This window comes from Gekko japonicus, unplaced genomic scaffold (genome assembly GCF_001447785.1).
Source record: "Gekko japonicus isolate JY-2015 unplaced genomic scaffold, Gekko_japonicus_V1.1 scaffold1219, whole genome shotgun sequence".
Lineage (NCBI taxonomy): Eukaryota > Metazoa > Chordata > Lepidosauria > Squamata > Gekkonidae > Gekko > Gekko japonicus.
In genome coordinates, this window is record NW_015177048.1 from 549524 (window position 1) to 572051 (window position 22528).

At 41.8% G+C, this 22528-nt stretch overlaps 1 protein-coding gene across 1 annotated transcript in view; it reads right to left on the bottom strand.

Annotated features, from left to right (window-relative positions):
• The window catches only part of CACHD1 (cache domain containing 1), a 249341-nt gene extending 237865 nt beyond the window's left edge, over positions 1-11476 (bottom strand). The window contains exon 1 of the mRNA XM_015428092.1: positions 11234-11476. Coding sequence (XP_015283578.1) covers positions 11234-11476 — 243 coding nt within the window. The remainder of the gene's footprint in view (positions 1-11233) is intronic.
• Between the last annotated feature and the right edge of the window lie 11052 nt (positions 11477-22528).

Below are 22528 nucleotides of genomic sequence, written 5' to 3' on the forward strand. Positions count from 1 at the left end.
GCAGCCTTCATAAGGATCCCCTTAGCAGATGGCTTTTGGAGCTAGGTTTCTAAGACTAATAGAAAGAAGAGTTTGGATTTATACCCTGTCCTTCACTATCCAAAGGAGTCTCAGAGTGGCTTACAATCTCCTTTCCCCTCCCCACATCAGACACCCTATGAGGTAGGTGGGGCTGAGAGAGCTCTTTCGAGAACTGCTCTTGAGAGAATAGCTCTGAAAGAACTTGTGACTGACCCAAGGTCACACCAGCAGCTGCATGTGGAGGAGTGGGGAATCAAACCCGATTCTCCCAGTTTAGAGTCCACGCTCCTAACCACCAATCCAGAACCTAAGAAAGGTTAGCCAAATGCAAAAGAGGGCCAACAATAAAAGCTTAATATATGAAATATATAAAAAGATACATGTATTTATTGAACAAAAATTACACCTCATGTACAAATAACAAATTATACCACACAAGGGCTGATAGATTTGACCTGACACGTGTATTTTATACACACACACACACGGGAGCAAAGCCCATTGTGGACGAAGACACTAGAAAGGTAGGGTGGGTGGGTGGTAGATAGATAGGTAGATCAGTAAGCCAGACAGAGAGGGAGGGAGGATGGGATAAGGGGGGGAATCCGCCCGCGGCGAGCGGTGATTAGCTGCTGCCGCCGGCGGCCTTCCACTGATTCCCTCCAGCCCTGTCTAGTTGGGGGGGGAGTCGGGCGGCGGCGAGTGGCTTATCGGCGCTGCCGCCGCTCTTCAAGTGCTCCCCGGTCCCACTCCCTCACCAGGTGGTTGTCAGCAGTAATCTGACGTCTGAGGGTACCGGGTGCAGAGGCAGGGCTACAACCTTTGTGTTCTGAGGTGGGACTTAGGCGACACGGCCAATGGAAGCTGGGGAACCTTCTGACTGACAGCTTGACCCTCCAAACACTGTTGGTGTGCATTTTCTCTCCGCTGCGTGACGCAGCCTTTGTGTTCTGAGTGGGACTTAGGCAACACGGCCAATGGAAGCTGGGGAAGCTTCTGATGGACAGTTCAACCCTCCAAACAGTTCAACCCTCCAAACACTATTGGTGCGCATTTTCTCTCCGCTGCGTGACGCTGCGTCTTACTCAATTATATATAAGGGAGATATATATATAATTTTTAAATCTTTGTTCAATAAATACATGTATCTTTTTATATATTTCATATATTAAGCTTTTATTGTTGGCCCTCTTTTGCATTTGGCTAACCTTTCTTAGGTTCTGGATTGGTGGTTAGGAGCGTGGACTCTAAACTGGCCCGCATTTTTGTCCCATGCTCCTAACCACTACACCAAACATGCTCCTAACTCACTACACCAAAGGAACAGTGGCTCTTACTGTGAGGGTTCCTTCTGCTCTGAGGGGGAGGGAATCTTGACATAGTTAATTCCCATCTGTCCATCAAGGAGACAGGACTAAAATTCTCCTAGACTTTCTGTCTCCTAGGTGGAGTCACCCACTTTCCTCAGTTTGGTAACTCCCAAAGCAAAACATTCAACATTTTAGGAAACACAAAATGTGTTAGGACAGGAAATAAGAAAGCTATAACATGGAGAGAACAGTTTGTCATCCCCTCTCCCCTTTAAATCAAGATGGAACAAGATGCCCTCCCTCTCTCAGAGCAGATGGAACCCTCACAGTAAGTACCAACATTTCCTTTGTTGTTCTGAGGGGGAGGACATCTTGATACGGGAAATGCAAAAGCAGTTGTATCCCATGTCAGGTACAAAAATTCAGTTCAACTGCATCACCTGCTGTAATACCCTCCTTCCAAAGGCTGTGCCAGGTCTCTATGCCCTCCAGGGCCTCAGCCACGCCACCCTCAAAAGGTGGAGAGATGAGTAGGCCAAAAGGAGGTCTCTATGCCCTCCAGGGCCTCAGCCACGCCACCCTCAAAAGGTGGAGATATGAGTAGGCCAAAAGGAGGAATTGAGATATACGAGTAGGAGGTAGAAATATAAATATTCTGTGCTTTCTGCTGAGTTGCAGAGGATTTGCTGAGTAGCTCCTATCAAAACCTTGTTCTCCCTAATAAGACACGAAATGAACTGAGTAAAGACAATGACTCCACCCAGGAAACAGGAAGTTGGGAAGAATTTTAGTCTTCCCTCCTTCATAGACAGATGGGAACCATCCACATTAAAATGGCCTCCCCCCTCAAAGCGAGATCGAGGGAGGCAGGAAAAAATCCTTTTGTGCATATCCATTCTGCTAGCACAACCACAGGATCCGACCTAAGATCTTTGTAATTGTAAGCATGGAAACTGAATCATAGTCCTTGAATATTTTCAACAGATGTGGTCTCAAAATATTAGCAACTGTTGATAATCCCACACTATGGCATCTGAGAATTTGTCTTCACTCTAATCCTATGCCATTTCTAGAAGTCATATCAACACTGACTGAGTACGCAGATGCATTATCATCACTGGTGGAGAACACACGGAAAAAGAGCTGACTGTGCTGCTTGAGAAATATCGTGACTCAGATTCAGCATGAAAACACTTGAACATGTGTTTTCAGGTACTTCATAGTTGAATTTTATTGTTCGTCTTGGCTGGCATGCTAAGCAGTTGCAAAAGAATGTTCTTTTGTGGTTCAAACAAGGTACCACATTTGATAAGTTCTTCAACAACAGAGTTGTATTATCTGTAGATAATATTATTGCAGTAACTTCTTTGATGGTATTTATTTATAGCAGGGTCACTGCAAAGTCTTGACCAGTTTTTATGAATGGATCATCAATACACAATGTTTCTTGCATTAATTTCACTTGAAATTACTTGCATTGTTCAAGATGATGATCAGAATCTTGTTATTCATCAAACTTCTCAACTCAACAGCATATCTCAGGACAACAAACCATTTAGCATTTCATTACCAGAGGATTTTCATTCAACCACACTTAGCTACCATCATGACAACTTAATATTTGTTTTAAAGTGACTGTTGAAAAGGTAATTTGTTTTATGAACAACAAACTGAAAAAAGTGGAAGGCACTATGAGTACCTGGAAATTTAGTCTGTTGCAACATACCTTTAGATGAACTGGTAACCCACCATTTATAGTAGTAACCAATGGGGAGGGAACACAGAACCATCCCTTTCAGATTGTCATAATATGCCGAATAACTATGAACAATGAGCAACTGGATGAAAATAGCAAGGACAACTTTGAGGAATAGAGCCTTAGCACCCAACTAGCTGAAGAGAACCAATGTTATGGAATGTTCAAGAGAGCCAATGTTATGGAATGGTTAGAGTGTCAGACTAAAATCTCAGAGACATGCATTCAAACCTCTACTCTGCCAGGGAGGCTTGCTGGGTGATCTTGGGCCAGTCATACACACTCACCCTAACCTATCCCATAGTGTTGTTGTGAGGATAAAATGGAGGAATGCCATAACCTGCTTTGGGTCCCCATTGGGGAGAAAAGCAGGGCATAAATGAAGTAAACATGGATATCTCCTTGGTTTATGTAGAACACCATAAGATAAATTCCACTGCCACCATGTCTTCTTTATTTCATTCAGAAGCTGGTAAAGTGCCATGGCAGACTTCCTGAGATGTGTTATACTGAGATAGGTTTTACACTATGAGAGTTGAATATCCCTGCACTCACAATGAGACCTGTGAAACCACTTCCTTTCAATTCACTAACCAAAGATCTGAAAGCAAATTTCGCCCTTATGAAAAGTACCAAACATTAGAGAGAACATGATTTTAACCAGAAAAGTCAGGCAAATTTCATATACTTTTGCATATAGAGCAGCTGATCTATTGTGATTACTGGAAATCTGAATGTTGATAAGCAATGTACAATGACCAATTTAATACAGATCTGAAACTGATTATATAACTGGTATCTGCAATCTTGCCAAAGTGGGCTTTCTTAGGGACTTCAACTTTTAAGGCTTATTTAATATAAGGAATTACCAGTATTCTATACGGAGCTCAATCATAAACAATAGTTTGAATGACTGAAGCCTATCTCCTGCAGTATCTGATAAGAACCAAAGCACAAGTAAAGGTTACAGTGCTACATTTTTTAATCTTTAACCTTCATTATAATAACAATGCATATAAAATCATCAAATTATAAACCATCAAAATACAGCAAGAATCATAATATTACTTATCACTAAATTAACATATATATTAGAACGTTAGAAAAGAGTTAAGTCCCAGGTGACATCAGGCAATACTGAAGTTTTCTACAGAGTGTTTGACATAAAATTACTCCTTTGCACGTGCAAGAGTATTTATTTATTTATTTATTTATTGCATTTATACCCCGCCCTCCCCGCAGGGTATTCCTCCACACCACTTGCTGTTATATAGTCAAGTCACTCTCAAACTTTTCGAAATGAGACTCACTAGTACATTTACTGTACTGTTTGGAACCCATTTCTAAATTTAAAATACTGTTCAGGACCCACTTGCGAAATAACTCAACAATACTTTTCTCTACAGAATAAAACGCAGGCATATATTGTATTTTTCATGTCTGCTCCATGGAAACATATAGTATTACTGAGGAATCTGTGTTTAATGGCCATTTTGCACATGATGCAGAAGCAAACCCAGATTTATCACCAAGTCTCCAACTGCCTCCTGTCCCAGCTCACCCTGTTCCTTTTCCATTTTCCAGGCCAACAGTCTGAGAAACACTGCAGTGGCCAAATATGTGATATCACCAAATGGACATATCTGTCTTTACTTTTTGATAGCTCTATGTTTTAGTTTGTTTCTCACAATAGACAACTAAGCAAATGGATCCTCTAGCTGGCCGAGCTGCTAGCAGCATCAGGCTCATACATGCTGTAGGCTACATTCCTTCATGAACTCCAATGATACTATATTTTGTTTTTAAGAAGTGCTGAAACAATTAAAGCAATTTTATTATTTATTTACTTCATTTGTATCCCACCTTTCTCCCCAATGAGGAGCCAAAATGGCTTACATAAGTCTCCATTCCTCCATTTTATCCTCGCAACAATCCTGTGAGGTAGGTTAGGCTGAGAGGTTATATGATTGGCCCAAGGCCACCCAGCAAGCTTCCACTGTAGAGTGGGGATTCAAACTCTGATCTCCCATCTCCTGCACCAGCACTCTTCACCACCACACCACACTGGCTCTTTGTCAATCAAATGCATTTGACCAGTTTCCTCCACCAGGTCATAAGTCCAAGAAAAAACTGTCTGGTGAAAAACAGTATAGCCACCTGTTCTACAAATGGCTTAATTCTCTGTTGATAAAGTTTATGCCAATAGATAAGCCCTTCCCAATGACACAAAGCCAAACCATCAGGAAGTGGATTTCACCCCTCTCCTTTCTTTCAGCTTCAGCAATTTTCAAAGTGTATAAAAAACACAGAAGCCTTTAGAAAGACCTGCAATTAGTTTATGTTGTCCCCTTAAGTCAAACATATTCAGGATTGTATAAACACTACTGTGTTAAAACATCTTGGGAGTTTCTCTGCTTGGCAACCACAACAGTTATTCATATGTAAAGTCTCCAGCCAGAGCAGTACTTTATCCAATTACTTTGTACTCCCAATTCTGACACGATCTGCTGATCCTTTTAAGTCAGCATATGCTACATAAAAATAAAAAACACAAACATTTAGTTTCATGACAGTGCTACACACTACCATACAAAACCAAGCTCTTCCCCTCTCAAACTAAGGCTGTGTGACCTCAAGCATATTATGAGCTGGAAAAATGTACTATGCTTATTTCAGTTAAATTGAAGGAATATTAAGATACACTGTTTGTGGAAACGTTGCAGTAATGTAGTGATATTTGGTATTCTGGATTATTAATATAGAGGTCATCAGACCTCTCTCAAAGTGACCTTTACTAGGTGTTACTTTCCACACCTTTACACTAGCCAGATCCTGGAAGAGTGGGGAATCCCCAGTCGTGCACCAAATTCAAATGCAGTGTTCTGTCCCCATCCCACCCAACCATTTCTTCTGATGTTTCCTGCTTCAGCAGATGTCCCGAGGGAATGCAGTAGAGGTGAATCTCTGCAGCGGGAATGAACAGACTTGCCTCCATTTAATCTAATGTTGTTCACAGCACAGAGATTTGGTTACCACCTCAGCACTCAAAAACAAATCCTGAGTACCAGAACTGCATTCTTTCAGTAAGAGTTATAATACAGTAGTATTCTACCGATGTCAAGTCCTGTTTATGGATATGACACTTTAGAGAGATTTTAAAAGAGTTATATCTGCTGCCTACACCTTTAACAGTTTGACATATGTACATAGTAAGCATAAAAGGGAGGATATGTACTGAAATAGTTGGGAACATGCAGCAAGCACATGCCAGGGAGCCATTTTTTTGCCATTACTCTGAGCATATTGGAAACATTCACTTTCCCACATTTTACATATACAGGCAGTAGAACACATCTGCCACATAAAGTATAAATTTTCCCCTTTGTGTCAACCCACAACCAGTCCCCATATAGGGAATCATGAGCTTTTATCCAAGCAAATGGTATTGTTCTTAGTACTTGCAGCCTCAATAAAATATGCATAGTTACTACTGAGCATTAAATATGATCATGGCAGTTCAAAGGATGCTGCTTACAGTGTAACCTAATGACAGACTGTTATGGTACAGCTACTACAGGAAAAGTCAGTGAAAACACCTCTGCACAGTAGTGACCCCATGCAGGTACTCGGTTTGATCATTAAGCAGATCACCTCATTTACCGATGCCCAGCACCATATATTCCTGGAATAAAATGAAACATCAGCCCATAACATGGGAGATGCATGTGAACATCTCCTAATTCCTTAAAAATGGAAAGCAGCTGTGGGAAGCTCCCAGTTTCATTTAAAAAAAAAACAAGAGCAAGAGGGTGGAGCAGCTTACCCCTTTTCCCCCTCAGGCTATCTTCCATTCAACATTGCCCCCAGCTTCTTTTCATCTTCTGTGGGGAAGACTTGGAAGAGAAAACCCATCAGAGGGAAAATGGTTAAACAGCCTTTCCTCCTCTACCATCATAGTTCTTCTGATTGAACTCACCCATCACAAATTAAACACAACGACTGATGTCAGCACACGTTTTCAGAGAAAAACCATCTATCCACACATTGAAAATAAATAGACTGATACCCATGTAAGTGTGCACAGGGTTGCAGCATATTCCTGATATTTATTGAGTTGCCTCCTTGATCTCTCAAGAAAAAAATCCTACACAACAATAAACACGGCCTTACAAAATTTAAGACTATGTATTAGCTTCCAAAATATTACAACAGCAACAAATTGGTAGGAACCATTTAGTACTGCTTAACAAGAAAATATCAAAATCCCTCAGCACTTGCAGTTACATTTCATGCCTATATACTAGGTATATCACTAAAGACAGAATGTTACCTTGTAAGTATGTAATCAGTATATTATTGAAAATAAATCATTGTAAATATATTACACATTATTGATACCCATATTATTTTGCCTTTGCGAACTAAAACATTCCAAGTATAAGTAAGTTAAATGCATTAACCTATTTTGTTTTAAATAATACAGATAAATTTAACAATATTCTTCCTCTGGATTACGTAAACACCTTCCAACTATAAGTAAGATATGATCATTAATATGAACAATCATTTATACATTTTATGTTTACATTTATATCATTTGCATTATAGCTTAACATTTATTTACTGCTTTCAATAAAAATATAGCCTAAAATTATGCTAAGGAAACATAAGCGTGCTCATGCGAGCATATTATTAATATGCTAACTACGGATCAATAAAATACATCTGCATTAAGAACCTTACATCTCTGCTAAAATATTCTATGTGTTAAGAACCCCACATCTCTGCTAAAATATTCTATGTGCAATCGAAAATCAAAACAACTTAACAGCATCTTGGTGTTTAGAATGATGTGTCCTGCCACCATGCTCATTCTCCGTGCAACAGATGTGTATTTTTGCAATGCAACAGATGTGCATTTTTGCTCGCTGTTTAGATGTATATATCTCCTCACGAGAGAAATTTTGGAAGACATTCATTGTATTGATCTAAGAATTACAAATTCAGTACTTTTTATAATCAGATATTAGAGTGAAAACCTAAACAAAGAAATTATATACAAAGACAGCTGTATTCTAGGAACAGCACCAAAAAACTGCACAAAATGCAGCATTAGAATTATATGGTATCAGAAGTCGCAACAGACTGCAGAAGGCATAGCTTTTTCCCCCCCCCAATAAAAAGTTCTGCTGCTCTGTTTTTTACTATATACATATGCCCACTACAGAACCTTCTGAAATGCAGTCTTCCTTTGGTTCTCCCTCTCACCTTTCCAGCTGCTCCTCCAGTCCTATATTTAAAAGGTGGTGGGGCAGGTTTGTCTTTCCCATTCTCTTCACGTGCTTGCTACCTTAAGAATTTCTCAAAGTTTCAAATATACCTGTTAGTATGCTTTTGCTCATGTTTCCACTAATGCTTTTGATATTACATCTCACAAAATAGCCAAGATTACTATTCCTCAAACACGGAACAGACTCAACTGCTTTAGAGTTAATCACTTCCATCCTCTCTTCATCCATTGGTCACACAAATCTGGGAGTGGCAACTTGTTTCCCTATTTTCACACTACCCTAATGGCATCACATCCTTTCACTTCTTTAAATTATATGGCCATCTTATTCCTAACAGTATGGTATGAACTGTTCCAGTCCTAATTGTCGTTGCTCTTTAATTCTCTATCACGAGGTCAACTGGAGCATGTCATTCTCATTTAGCTCTCACAACCATTTGTTTCCCCTTGTCTTTACCATCAAAGTTCCTCGCAATCTGGTACCTATATTCTCTATATCTCTAGTTATTAAGCTTCATACTTGCCATTCCCATCAGTGTCTGATTTTAGGTTTTCTTTCATGACACTTCCACTGATAGACTCCAAATTAAGGTGTATAAAAGTCTGTTACTGCTCGTATAAATCCTATATTTTTAATATATTTCAATTACAATGCACACTCGACCATGCTCATAGGATCACAGGGCCATCCGGTATTATATCAGCTTTATGACTGCAGACCTCTCAGGCTGAGGAACATATCTAACTACCACATGAAATAATACCTAAATTAACACACTAGTTCAAAGAAAAGTCAACAAAACTATCTTATTGTACACTTAAGTATTTTTGCTCAGATGACTTTCATCTGTAGGGACTTGAAAAATCTCGGAGTGTGACTTGAAACATCAGTTTCAAGTGTAAAACACATGAAACAAGACAAATTACTTTTTAAAGTATGCAATTCACCAAGTAAATTTTAAAATATATCTTGATGGCATCTGGCTTTACGCCCCAAAATTAACAATAAAATGCTCCAGTTAGCATTAGCACCAAACATTCTTCTTCAATATACTTTAAGATACAGTTCTTAGTGGCAGATGCTTCATCATACAAACTCAAGCACACTGAAATGGTAACACGAATAAGATATTCAGGGTGTGTGCATTTTATGTGCCTTGATACTGACACACTTCATACATATACAGTGATGTGACATACACTATGAAATTATACCATTATAAAAGAAGAAACAGTAATATTATTGCACTTCCACAATCTTCTATGGATTATATATAGGTTTTATAGCAGGGGGAAGAATGTGCCCTTAGCTCTTGTAGGGGAAAGAACTGACTTCTGAAATTCTCCATAGTTCAGCATATCAATAATTTACTGCTATCTACCTTGTTAAGAGAAGTCATTTTAATGCATGGCTTCTTACTATAAAGGAGAAGAAGAGAAGCACTAACAAAGCCCAAGCCCTAGTAAAGAACCAAAACAATAATATTTCAAAAGAGAGTAGAAGGGAGCCAGTTTGAAGAAGATAAAGGGCCATTTGGGCATAGACCCCTGCTGCTTCTATAGAAGTGTTGCCTTTTCAATCTGGGAGGCTATAAAAACTGCCTTTGCCACTGACCGTACCTTGCATTTGCAGGGTGTTTGGGATCCAATTTCACCTTTTGTCAGGGGAGGCTGCTGTTGGTTGCTGTAACACAGCTATTAGCCTCCTTTACAGAAAACACAATAGTCAAACTGTCATTAATATGCACCCACAAAGGAAGAGATAGACTACAATTACCAATCACTTCACTCTCTCTGAACTGGGGCAAATTATCCAGGGCCAGAAAATGAGTTTTGGAGAAGAAAATAATAAACTTGTTAAACTGCATATTTAAGTTGACAAAATAAATTAGGCCTATTATCAGCATATTTCCAGTTCTAAATCTAACATAATTGTATTTCACAAATTTCCTCCATAATTTGCTGTTGGGGGAAAAAACGGAAGGAAATTAACATGGCAAATGAAAATAAGAAATCTGAGCCCCTGATTTTTTTAAAAAGTCCAGTTTCACTAATAATCAGAGATAATTGATTGATTTGGCAACTTGAATGTGTTAGAAATAAAGCTATTTTTCTTTTTGAGAAAAAATGTTATCCAAATAGTCCCAACAGAATTAAGTCTCATCAGAAATCAAATCTCAGCTCTCTCACTTCACTTGCTCTAAAGTAATCTGATTGCAGTTACAATTTCTTTTCTAGATTTAAGACCACACTAACATTTCCCTATATGTGACAAAATCGAATTTGTCAACGATCAGGATTTCCACAAACACCTCAAAATTAAGCAGGTCTTTGCAAAAGGACAAGTATGTTGAACTCCTTGTTCCATGCCTAACCCCCAAAGTATCTGCGCCCAGGAGGCAAGAGCCTGAAACAGTGGGATCATGTTTGAACAATCACTGATGCTTTTCGTATGAAACGATTCGGAAGCCGCTCTGATCAGAAGTGAGCTATTGGTGAGCACCAAACACCAGCTCCTGCTACTTAGAAGCCCCGTGGCCCCACCGATGCGGACGACCAGGATGATGCGGGCCGGGGAGAGCCACCAGCAAGAGAGTTCACTCTCAAAGACGTCCCGCAACTTGGGGAGCGATACTGCCTTCAGCCACACAGTTTAAGTATCGAAAGGAACAGGGGACATTCCCGAGAAGAAACACAGGGGGGGAAGGAAAAAGTAGGCGAGAGAAAGCTGAAGCCGAAGGATCAAAAGAAAGTGGGAGAAAAACAGGAAGAAAGGATGAAGGGCTCGGAAAGACGGGAGGATAGAAAGAAAACCAGGAAGAAGGGGGGGAACAGTCGAGGAGAGGGTAGGGTTACCTGCATGGTTACGACGCCCAGCTCCTCAGTGGCCAGTTTCCTCATCTGAGTGGCTAAAACTTGCGCCTCATCCAAGATGGAAAACTCCGAGTCGGCGGCGCTGAGCCTCCAGAAGAGCGCCATGTAGACGACCCACAGGGGCCGCTGGCTCGCGCTGCCCCTTCTCCAGGGGGGAGTCGGGCTGGCGGGGGAACGGCGAGCCAGCCGGGCGGCCTCCTCAAGCTGTGCCGGCCTGCTGGCCATCGTGCGGAGGGCGACTTCGAGAGCGCCCCGGCGGGGAGGGTGGCCACCTCGGGGCTCAGAGCGCGGCGCGCAAACTTTCCCGAGTGCCTCCCAAAGTTCGGTGTGGGATTGCAGCCAGAGGGGGGAGGCGGGCGCTAAGCCTCGGGGCTCAGGGGTGATGCGAGGGCTGCCGGGGGCACCAACCGCGTTGGGGGAGTTTCTTCTAACCCAGTGGGTCAGCGGGGCCGTAGCACCCGCCCCGTTGCTCCCCGCGACGGGCAACCAACCGACCGCCCCACTCGCCTGTGTTGCAGCTCCAGGGACGCTGGGAACTGTGCTTCGGCGGCCGACTGAAAACAGCGGTGGTTGAGGCGAGCGGCAAACTGCGGAGCAGGAGGAGGAGCAGGAGCAGCTGGGCCGGAATCGGAGTCACCGAGGGGGAAAGGGAGGTGTCTGGTGCCACCAAGCTGCGTGCCGGCTCTTGTGCACAACAATGAGTTCATTAGCATGGAGAGCTCGGAAGGGCCTCGACGCACACCCGAGCCGCCCCAAGACAATCAGGAAATCGCCAGCGAGCCTCCTCTTCTTGCCTGCAGTTTGTAGGCCAGCCTTGGTAAAGCGTTTCCACGGGCGCCGACCTTCACCTGTTGGTTTAAGAAAATCTGCGAAGGATTTCATATTCGTTCCTTCGTTGCTCATTGTTGCGTACAAGTCGCCGATCGGTATGTATGTGTGAATTCTTGTCAGCTTAGGATACCACAACTGAAACCCATGAAAACCTCTATCTGCTGCAAAGGAGTTCGTCTTTATAGTGCCACAGGACTCTAGTGTTGCATTATTACAACACCATCTTGGTCACCCACCTTCTCTGTTCTCCAGGAACTTTTCCAAGAAGGAAGCAGGATTCAGAAACGCTGGCTTTACTTCATAAGTGCATGCATTTCATCATCTGTGACTGCTGTTTAATTTATCCTAATAACGTAGCATTTCTAAGAGGTTAGCCGATAGCATCAAGAACACACTATGGTGACTTTTAGTCATTGTGAGGCTGCCCATCAGCATACTCAGAACATGATGGACATCAGATTGTTGCACTCAGTCACAATCACCCAGAAAGTTGCAAACATACTATGAATCAGGGCTGCTGAGATGCAAGGGAGTAGCATGACAAAATCTTGGAGGCCCATATGGTGATTGGGTAAGGGCAATGAAGTGGGAGGGAGGAGTCATTCTGGGTTATAGCTCCTAAACCAATAGTCAGTTCAGGCAGATGCTGGGGTATAGGAGTCAAGAGAGATCAAAGAAAACCCTCAAAGGGGCAGAATACAACTGCCTTCACATTGGGGAAACTGAGTAGGAGCAGCTGTGTCCTACCACTGCTGTTATTTACCAGTTGTAGCTTGTTCTCCAGTGTAGACACACAGGGTAGGGGCTGGGGAACTCACTGAGAGAGAACATGATATCTTGTCGCTTTTAGTCGTGGATCTCCATCTGCAGTAAACTGCTGGAAGTAGCAGCAAGTCACATGATAACTGTGAGGTTAAAATGATACTCTGACCTCCTTGAAGAAAGGATGAGACTGAAATGTAGTAAATTCAGGGGACAGAACCCTCACATTTTGCATGCAGCATTTCAGCACAGTGAAATTCCAAGTATTTCGGGAACTTTCAGTACAGGGATCTTGATGCAGTTATTCCAGACAGCTTGGCAAAACCAAAAAAACAGAAGAGCTGCTAAAAATTTATCAGAATTAATTTAGTCAATTTCATTGAGCCTATTCTGCATTCTAATATCCCTGCTGTCCTAGCTTTGAGGGGAAACCATCAAACATTTTAAAGCATGCAGCCAGTGTGTAAAATTACAATTTGGAAGACCCAGGTTTGAAACACACACCACCACCACCCCCGTTTCTGCTATGGAAACTTGCTGGGTGACATTCAGCCACTCAGTAACTGTCACAGGGAAGTGGAGAGGAGAATGATGTTGTAAGCTGCTTAGGGCCCCCAATGGGAAGAAAAGTGAGATATAAATAAATATACCCTACTGCTGCCCGAAATCAAAGATCACATGTTTATAGTCCACATTCGTGAATGCAGAAAAACTACTTCTGCCCATGGCCCCACATACACAATTATTAATCCAAGTCAGAATCCCTATTCTAAACACAAGTATGCACTGCAGAGTTCAGCCTTTTACTGGTCTTTAACTTCTCTGTCCATTACATGGAGTGGTTAACAAAGTCAACAAAACTGGTGGTGAAGCTTTATCTGGACTTTAATAGTTCAGGCTGCATGTGGGAAATATTAGATGCACTAGTGTGGTATAGCCAGGAATCTCTATTACATAGCAGAATGCACAGGGCTTATACACAGCAGCAGTTTCTCTGTACTTGGTGTGCTAGCACAGATACAAAGTTACATGGAGCCACTTGTCAGTTTCAAAGTAATAAGAGCTCTTTATTCAGGGAACTATATTCTAGATCATATAGGTGAGAGAAAGGGTAGAATTTAATCTAACTAGTTAGGGTGGATGCAGATGCACAAAGCATGTCCTGCATCCATGGTGCCAAAGATGGAGAGAGTGCTCCTTCTTTGTGTATGTGTGTGAGAGACGTGTCGATGCCACAAGGAAGGAAGTCTTGTCTATAAGATTAGTGTTCTACTTCAAAGGCAGCAAGGAAAAGGATGCTCTGTGTGTCCTGACCCTCTGTCTACATCTGTGGTGCTCTCTGAACTCTGAGGCAGGAGACAACGTACACTCCTCCACTTCCAACAGGAAATAGCTTGATTGAATAACCTTCCATATTTTTTAAAAAACCACCTCCTTTCCATTAATATGCTTTATTTTATCATTTGGATACCGGCAAGTAGCAGACCAAAAAACCTTGGACACAATACCTTTCTAGCATCAAATATTAAAATCTGGGATCTAAAAAGAAAGGAGTTAACCCCACAAATCTCTCCCCTCTCTACGTTTACCTTTCAACCATGGTTCCCCCCGGGGTTGGAAACTGGGACTTTCGCATCGTGGACTTCAGCACGATTTCAATGAATACAAGATCTAATATATAAAGGAGAGATCATTTCAAAGAACCATTCGGAGACAAAATGAAATCCAAGGTTCCATGGCTGCGATACTATCAGCTGAAAAGTCTGATAGATGGGATGAAAGATACAGGCACGCTAAAGCGTCCTAAAACACACTTCGAACTTCTTCTAAGTCACTCTTCTATAAGATCAAAGGGCCTTCTTTCGGTTCTATATAAAATCCTGCTTGACCTCGACAAAGACAAAATCTTACCCAACATTGCTTCTTGGAATAAAGATTTACAAAAACAGCTAACCATACAACAATGGAGGAATATATGGGACTCTCGAGCAAACAACTCCAGAATATTCAACTTTTGGCTGCAATTCTTCAAGATCACTACAAGGTGGCCCCGGCTACATTACATCATCTACACCCAAAGTACAGCAAGCTTTGTTGGAAAGGATGTGGTGGGATTAGCGACTTCTATCATTGCTGGTGGTCCAGTACCAAAATTCAGTCCTTTTGGTCCCAGGTTTTAGCGGAAATCAAGAAGATTTCCTCTCAAAATATCCCACTGGACCCTGCAGTGTTATTGTTGAACTCTCCATTCACATGTGATAATAAGGAAACTAAGGTATCTGGCTTGGCGTCCACATTACTGGCTGTGGCAAGATTGTCTATTGCAGCGGCATGGAAATCCCCTAGTATTCCAACAATTAACCAATGGCGTAATAAATGTTGGGACCATTTTATAATGGACAAACTTGCAGACACTTACGAAAAGACCCAGGACAGTGCACCTAGGGCAAACTCAAAATTCGTCCAACACTGGTTTCCAGCTCTCACATATTTTATGGAAAATTACCTCTTGCCAAGCAACCCTAATTACATTAAATTGTTATATTTTTAAGTTTGACAACTTTAGTCTGAGCACTCCCATTAAACAAGTAAAATATGAACATTTCTAGATCAAAGAACAGCAGTCTTATTATGAGAATGTTATACCAATCAGTTTATATACAATGAGTTAGTAAAAGGTTTGAAGTTAATGGTATTGTTATCGAAATATACTTCTCTCTTTTATCTGTTATGTACTGAAACATTATTCTTAATAAAGTTGTTGAGGGGAAAAATGCTTTATTTTATATACTAGGAAATAGCCCCGTTGTAGAAATAAATACAACGAGATCTAGAAAGAGGCTCTTGGCGGGTGCCCCAGCCTTGGACACTGAGTGTCAATTTGCTGTTGCGACCTCAGCAGGGTATAATGACACTGAGTCCACCATTTTCTCCAGAGGAACTGATCTCTGCTACCTAAAGAACAGTTATAATTTTGAGTGATCTCCAGCCCTCACCTGGAGATTGGCAATGATGTTTCCCCAGAAGGGAATGGTTGGTTTGGAGGGTGGAGTCTATGGCTTTGTACCTGTCCGAGGTCCCACACCTCCTGAAACCTCACCCTCTCCAGGCTCCATCCCTCTCCAAGAATGTCCCACCTGGAGTTGGCAACCCTGTCTCCTTCCCAGCCAATGATCATCCTACCTTTATTTCCCCCTCACTCTTCAGCTTTCCACCCCCCACACACCTGCAGCCTCTCCCGTGCTCTGAAGCCCTGACTGCTACGTCACATTGGCTGTCATATGGGGGCCACCTCAGCAGCATATAAGGATACAGAGCCCACCATTTTCTCCAGGGGAACTGATCTCTGCCAAAGATAGATTTTATATAAAAGATTTTATATAAAGATTTTATATAAAGATTTTATATAAAAGATAGATAGCGTGTGAAGCTATTCGGCTTTTATTTATAAGGGAGATTCTGTGTGGGTGGTATAATTTAAATGATCAATATTCCCCTTTTCCATTGCCTGAAGTGGTGTTCAAGAAGGCCAGGAACACCTTCTCTCAGCTGCATCTGATTCTTCCACTTTCTCATTACCTAGACTCAGCTGATCTGGCCATGCTGATTCATGCTTCTGTAACCTCACAGTTGGATAACTACAACGTGGTCTACATGGGGCTGCCCTACAAGACAACTCAGAAACTACAACTGGTCCAGGATATGGCAGCCTGACTGCTGTCAGGGGCTAGCTGCCAGGAACAAATGTTGCCCGTTTTGGAACAGCTTCATTGGCTGCCAGTTTGTTTCCAAGTTCAATTTAAGGTGCTGGTTATGACCTTTAACCAGCACCTTAAATTGAACTGGTTATGACCTTTAAGGGAGGTGCTGGTTATGACCTTTAAGGGAGCTGCGGTGGCTCAAGTGGTTAAGACGCTGAACTGCAGGCTGTGGAAGGTCAGTAGTTCAGTGGTTCGAGACCCGGGTGCCGCAAGACAGGGTGAGCTCCCGTCTCTAGTTCCAGCTCCTGCCAACCTAGCAGTTCGAAAGCAAGAAATTGCAAGTAGATAAATAGGGACCACTTCGGTGGGAAGGTAACAGCATTCCGTGCGCCTTGGTGTTTAGTCATGCCGGCCACATGACCACGGAAACGTCTTCGGACAGCGCTGGCTCTTCGGCTTTGTAACGGAGATGAGCACCGCAACCCTAGAGTCGTATTCGACTGGCTTTCGAGCAAGGGAACCTTTACCTTTTACTATGACCTTTAAAACCCTTCCATGACCTAGGACCCACATATTTAAAGAACCATCTTCTTCCATATGCCCCTGTGTGCCAGCTGTGGTCATCCAGCAGCCATTTGTTGGCTGTCTCACCCATCAGGGTGGCCCGCCTGGCATTGACCAGACCCCATGCCTTCTCTATCATGGCTCCAGCTCCGTGGAATGGGCTCTCTGAAGAGGTGAGAGGGGCTTCCATGGATATCTTCAGGAGGTGCTGCAAGGCCTGCCTGTTTGCCAGGGCATTTGAGGGGGTTTGAACAGCAGGCACTTTTTAAGGGGGCAGGAATTGGGGCTTGTTATTTTATCTTTGGTTTTAGCTGGGGATGCTTTAATTATTATTGTAAGTCACCTTGAACAAAGAGGAAATGCAAAATGTAAATGTTCTGAAGGAAGAGACTTTGCCACTTGGTTCTGGTGATTGTATAAATTGCCAATTAAAGTCCACCAAGAATTAACTCATGTATTTTAGGTGGTATTGAATATATTTTCTGAAGCTATAAATGTCTCTGTACCTGTTCAAAACTAATACCACATTATGATAACTGTTCTGTATACTAAAACTGGAAACTGCACTGGAATAGTTAATATTCTGATACATATTTCATTGTTAAAAGGTGAATATTCTCAAATCTTCCATGCATTTTCACAAGAGGCTGCCAACTCTTGAGCAAACATTTACAAAGCCCCAGAAAAAAAATACAGGAGTACATGTAAAAATCTAACTGTTTGAACTACAAACAGTGACAGCTTCTATCCTGGGACAAGCAACTTAAAAGAAAGAGACTATGAGAGGCCGAAAAGTATAGAGAAATATCTCTTTGACATCTGAATGGTAAAGGACTCTCCTGGGAAGCCAAGAAACAATTTGCAGCAATGCAGAATAACCTCTTTAGATATGTATTATCTACCCACTGTCATGGTAAATATTAGAAGTAATGAGTAACCCCATGACAGAACTATTACTTATGAAATCAAGATTGGAAACTAGTTCAGACCAATCAAGCCCAGGATCCTAATAGCCTAAATGTAATATATTTAATTATCACAATTATTACTTTATTGTGTTTTCTTCTTCTGAAGAACATAGACTGGTCTTTGTTCATTCTGCTGCTCCCTGTTTAGTACACACATCCCTCAAGTGGGCCTAGGGTTGCAATTTTAAACTTTTTAGAACACATTTTGTGAAATATTTTGTATTCAATCAACTCACTTCCCAAGTTTTATTTTATTTAGTTATTTAATTTGATTTATATCCTGTCCACCCTGCCAGGCAGGCTTGGGGTGGCTTACATTAAAAAGTTAAAATGCATTAAAACACAGATGATAAACATCATAGAACTCATGTACAAACAATTAAAGTGATGGTGGCGGTATAACATTACATAGTGAACCCAAAAGGCCATGGTAAGATGGTGACAAGGGAGTAAGGCCAGAGTCAGTATCTAGTATATCACAGGCTGTTAGTGATGGCATAGAGGGCCTTACCACAGTTCAGTTGTTGGTAGTGGCTCCTAATCAAAGGCCTGGTGGAAGAGCTCCTTTTTGCAGGCTCTGCAGAACTGTAAAAGGTCTTGCAGGGCCCTGATGTCTTCCGGGAGCTCATTTCACCAGTATGGAGCCACTACTGAGAAGGCCCTGACCATAGTAGAGGCCAGTCTGGCGTCTTTCAGTCCAGGGAGGGCCAAACGATTTTGAGACCCCGACCTCAGGGTTTGTAACATGGCAATGAAAAGAAACTTGCCTATGGCTGTATATTTAAGATTATTGTTTCTATGAAAAAATGCATTGCTAAACTTTATTTTTAAAGCAATCCACAATGTTACGTAATTTCTAAACGTGTGGGATTTCAGTATGGTGTTGCTGTCAAATATTTACAGACATACTTTAGAGACACAGGAGCCTTTCCTTGTGTGCACTCTGATATATGCACAGTTCACTCTCCATTGAAGAGTGCTGCTCTCCTGTTTCCAGTACCGGATTTCTTTAACCCCACTCCCCACAGTTTAACATATGCTGGCTGTTTCTTGATCACATCCAGGATGTGCAATGGCCATATCTTCACCTGTAAGCAAATTTAAAATACCAGTATCCCTGTCCATTATGAAGAACATAACTCCATCATGTGGTGCATTTTGAGATGGACCCAGATGCTTACTTTTGTGTTTTTCAGATGAGTATGTTTGTCTGTTTCATAGCTGGTCTGAGAGAAACACTGAACACTTGTAAATCCAGAGTGTTGCTCAACACAAGCCATTACACACATGTACACATACCTCATGCCCAAACCAATGGTTTCCTAAACCTTAACAAGGGTCTGCTAAAGAACACTTTGGCATCTGCTGTAGAATCCTTTCACTTTGCAGAGGATTCTAGGGCATGTTCTAAGGTATACACTGAATTCACAAGGGATGCTAGCCAGAGTTTTTGTGCCACTTTTCTTTGAGAGTCAGTTCTGTATGAATTGATTGTGTGCTCTAAAACACACATCCCTGTAGAAGATGCCTCGTAGTGTTGTCTTCAGGAAACCTTGGCTGCCATTACTGATCCTCTTGTTGAGAAAGCCCTGATAAGCTAAAGAATTCCAGCAGTCCCCAAAGCACAATTCAAAGCAATGGACATATCCTATAATTAGCCATGCTTTTTGTGAAACGGTATGATAGGAAACAGGAATCTGCCAATCAGTGATGGACAAATAAGTATTGAGGTAGATTGGTCCATGACATCCTTGTTCCAGGCATCTACCTTGGAACCCTTTCTGTTCTATGGTGACTTGATAACTCTTTCACTCCAGCTTAATATTCATCTCTTCTCAAACCAGACTCTTTGGCTTGATTTAAATATTATGCTTTCAAAGCAAATGAGTTTTCCTGTGTCATCTTCCATGGGCTCAGAATCTCTCTTAAACTGTGTGGCAACCTATGCAAATCATCTGCCTGTGCATAGTCTGCACAATCTCCACAAGGGCCATGGATCACTAGTGTGCAAATTTAATTGTTTTGTACAGGTTTTAAATGAGCCCCTGAGCTCTTCTGCCTTGCCAGCACCACATTTAAACCACGCATGTACCAAGCACCCTGGCTCTCTACATTTTTGGCTTGATACTCTTCTGCCTATAAAGAGGTTATGGACCTGACTATGTTTCTATCTGTTATCTCAAAATTAATGTCAGTTTAAAACCAGACAGAAACCTCCTTGAACTCTTCCTGTTTGCCACAATATATTCATGCACACTCCTACACAATTCTTCTGTCGATTATCTTTTATCATAAATATAACAATAGGTTTAATATAAATTCACTTTTTGTTCCATGATTGTTTGATTATATTGCTTCATTTTAAACTATTAATCATAGTCAATTATAGGCTAATTAAAAATGGGAGTAAATTCAAGCCGTTCTCAGCATTCATTCCATATCTGAAACTGTAAAGGTTTCCCTTGCTCAAAAGCCAGTCGAATCCGACTCTAGGGTTGCGGTGCTCATCTCCGTTTCAAAGCCAAAGAGCCAGCGCTGTCCAAAGACGTTTCCGTGGTCATGTGGTCGGCATGACTAAACATCAAGGTGCACGGAACGCTGTTACCTTCCCACTGAAGAGGTACCTATTTATCTACTTGCAATTTCTTGCTTTCGAACTGCTAGGTTGGCAGGAGCTGGAACTAGAGACTGTAGAAACTAATAAAAAGAATCCATGTCTCATGGAACATTAGCTTTTGTCTCTTCTTTATATGTAGACTGATGATTATCTTTAATTATCTTTTTATCTTTTAATAATATTGACTATCTTATAGGGTCACTGTAAGGATTACTGAGTTAATGTGTACCATAATTGCTCTAACATGCTAGGTAAAATGTGAAGTACTAGCTACAGCATAAACTGCTCTATTATCACCTACAGAAAGTGCCACAGTTTCCCTGCCAATTCTACTACCAGTCACATCAGCCACGCAGGAAAATTGCTACCCAATCTCATGGCATGAACACTATGATAATGCCACTGGATCCTTCTATATCCCTTCTAATTCATAATATGCAAGTATGCTGCCAGGAGAAGCCCAAGGCAGACCCTTTGTTAAATGTATCCATGATCCTATGGGTTAGGAGGTAGATATTTGTGCCTCCTGGAATGCTCCTCTCAGACAGCAACTCAAATTCCTTAATGCTCCAAATACAGGCAAGGATAACAGCAGCCTACAAATATCTCTTTTGCCAGAAAAAGACAGGACCAGAAGAATAAAGGATCACATTCCAGTCTCCCTATACACCCCTCAGAGAGGGCTTTATGCGCACCTAGTAACAACTTACTGGTAGTCCCTGGCCTCAGAATGGTCCAGCTGTCCTTGACCAAGCTGTCCCCAACCTGGTGGAGCTCTCTGTCTAGTGAAACTCAAGCACTGCGGGACTTGACTCAAAATAACCTTACTTATGGATGGCTACCTGGTCGTCTATGCAAAGGTAAGACTGACAGATAGTGAATAGGTGCTCCTTGGGGGTTTGAAGGGAGTGATTATGGTGCCACCACCTGAATGTTTTTTCATTCTACAAGCCCAAGTACAGCTCTTGCATAGAAGTTTTTCAGATATCTACATTTAGAGACTCATTTGTTAGGAGAGAAAGTTTAGTCACTGAGGTGATACTCTCACATCCATTTTTGCACTGAGACTCTCTCCATGATATTGTTTATTCTTCTCTAGGCACTCCAACTGTGAACCTGCAAATAAAAATGGGTCATCATGAGTATAGCAGAACAGAGTGGAGTGCTTGGTGCTCCTCTTCATCTATAAAGTTGGTGGCTGTGCTGCCCATGGTGTCACTGGTACATGGTAAAAACTGATTTACATGGGCAGGAGGGTTGTAGCCATAAGGTCACTCTATATTTAAGGTCACTATAAAAGTATATACTTTGTGTAGCCTGTGTGAGAGATACTGGTATATCCTCTTGAGCAATGGAATGTTGTAAAATAAGTATACAGCATCCACATATTCAGAGCAAGGGGAAGGAGACACTCTTTACACAGACATAAGGGCACAAGGACGTTTGCATGGCTGGCACAACACCTGTTTTCCATAAGATTTCATAAGATTGGATTACTTGCAGGTTTCATTCTTTGAGGCACGATCTCCCTCTCCCTGGTGACCCCTACTCTGGCTTACCTATGGGTAAGCCTCAGTCGCAGAAGTGACATGGAGGGTCCCAGTGGGTATTTGTGTAACACAAAGTCTTGTAAGAATTTCAAGGAGACAGATTTAAGTCCAGTAGCACCTTAGAGAACAAGATTTTTTTGGCTACCCTCAAAGGGAACTGTGACTCTTGAAAGCTTGTACAACCAAAATCTTGTTGGTCTCTGAGTGCTACTGGACTCAAATCTAGCTGTTCTACTGCAGACCAACTTCAAGGATAGGCTAATTGGGTCTGAACTTGCTGAGAC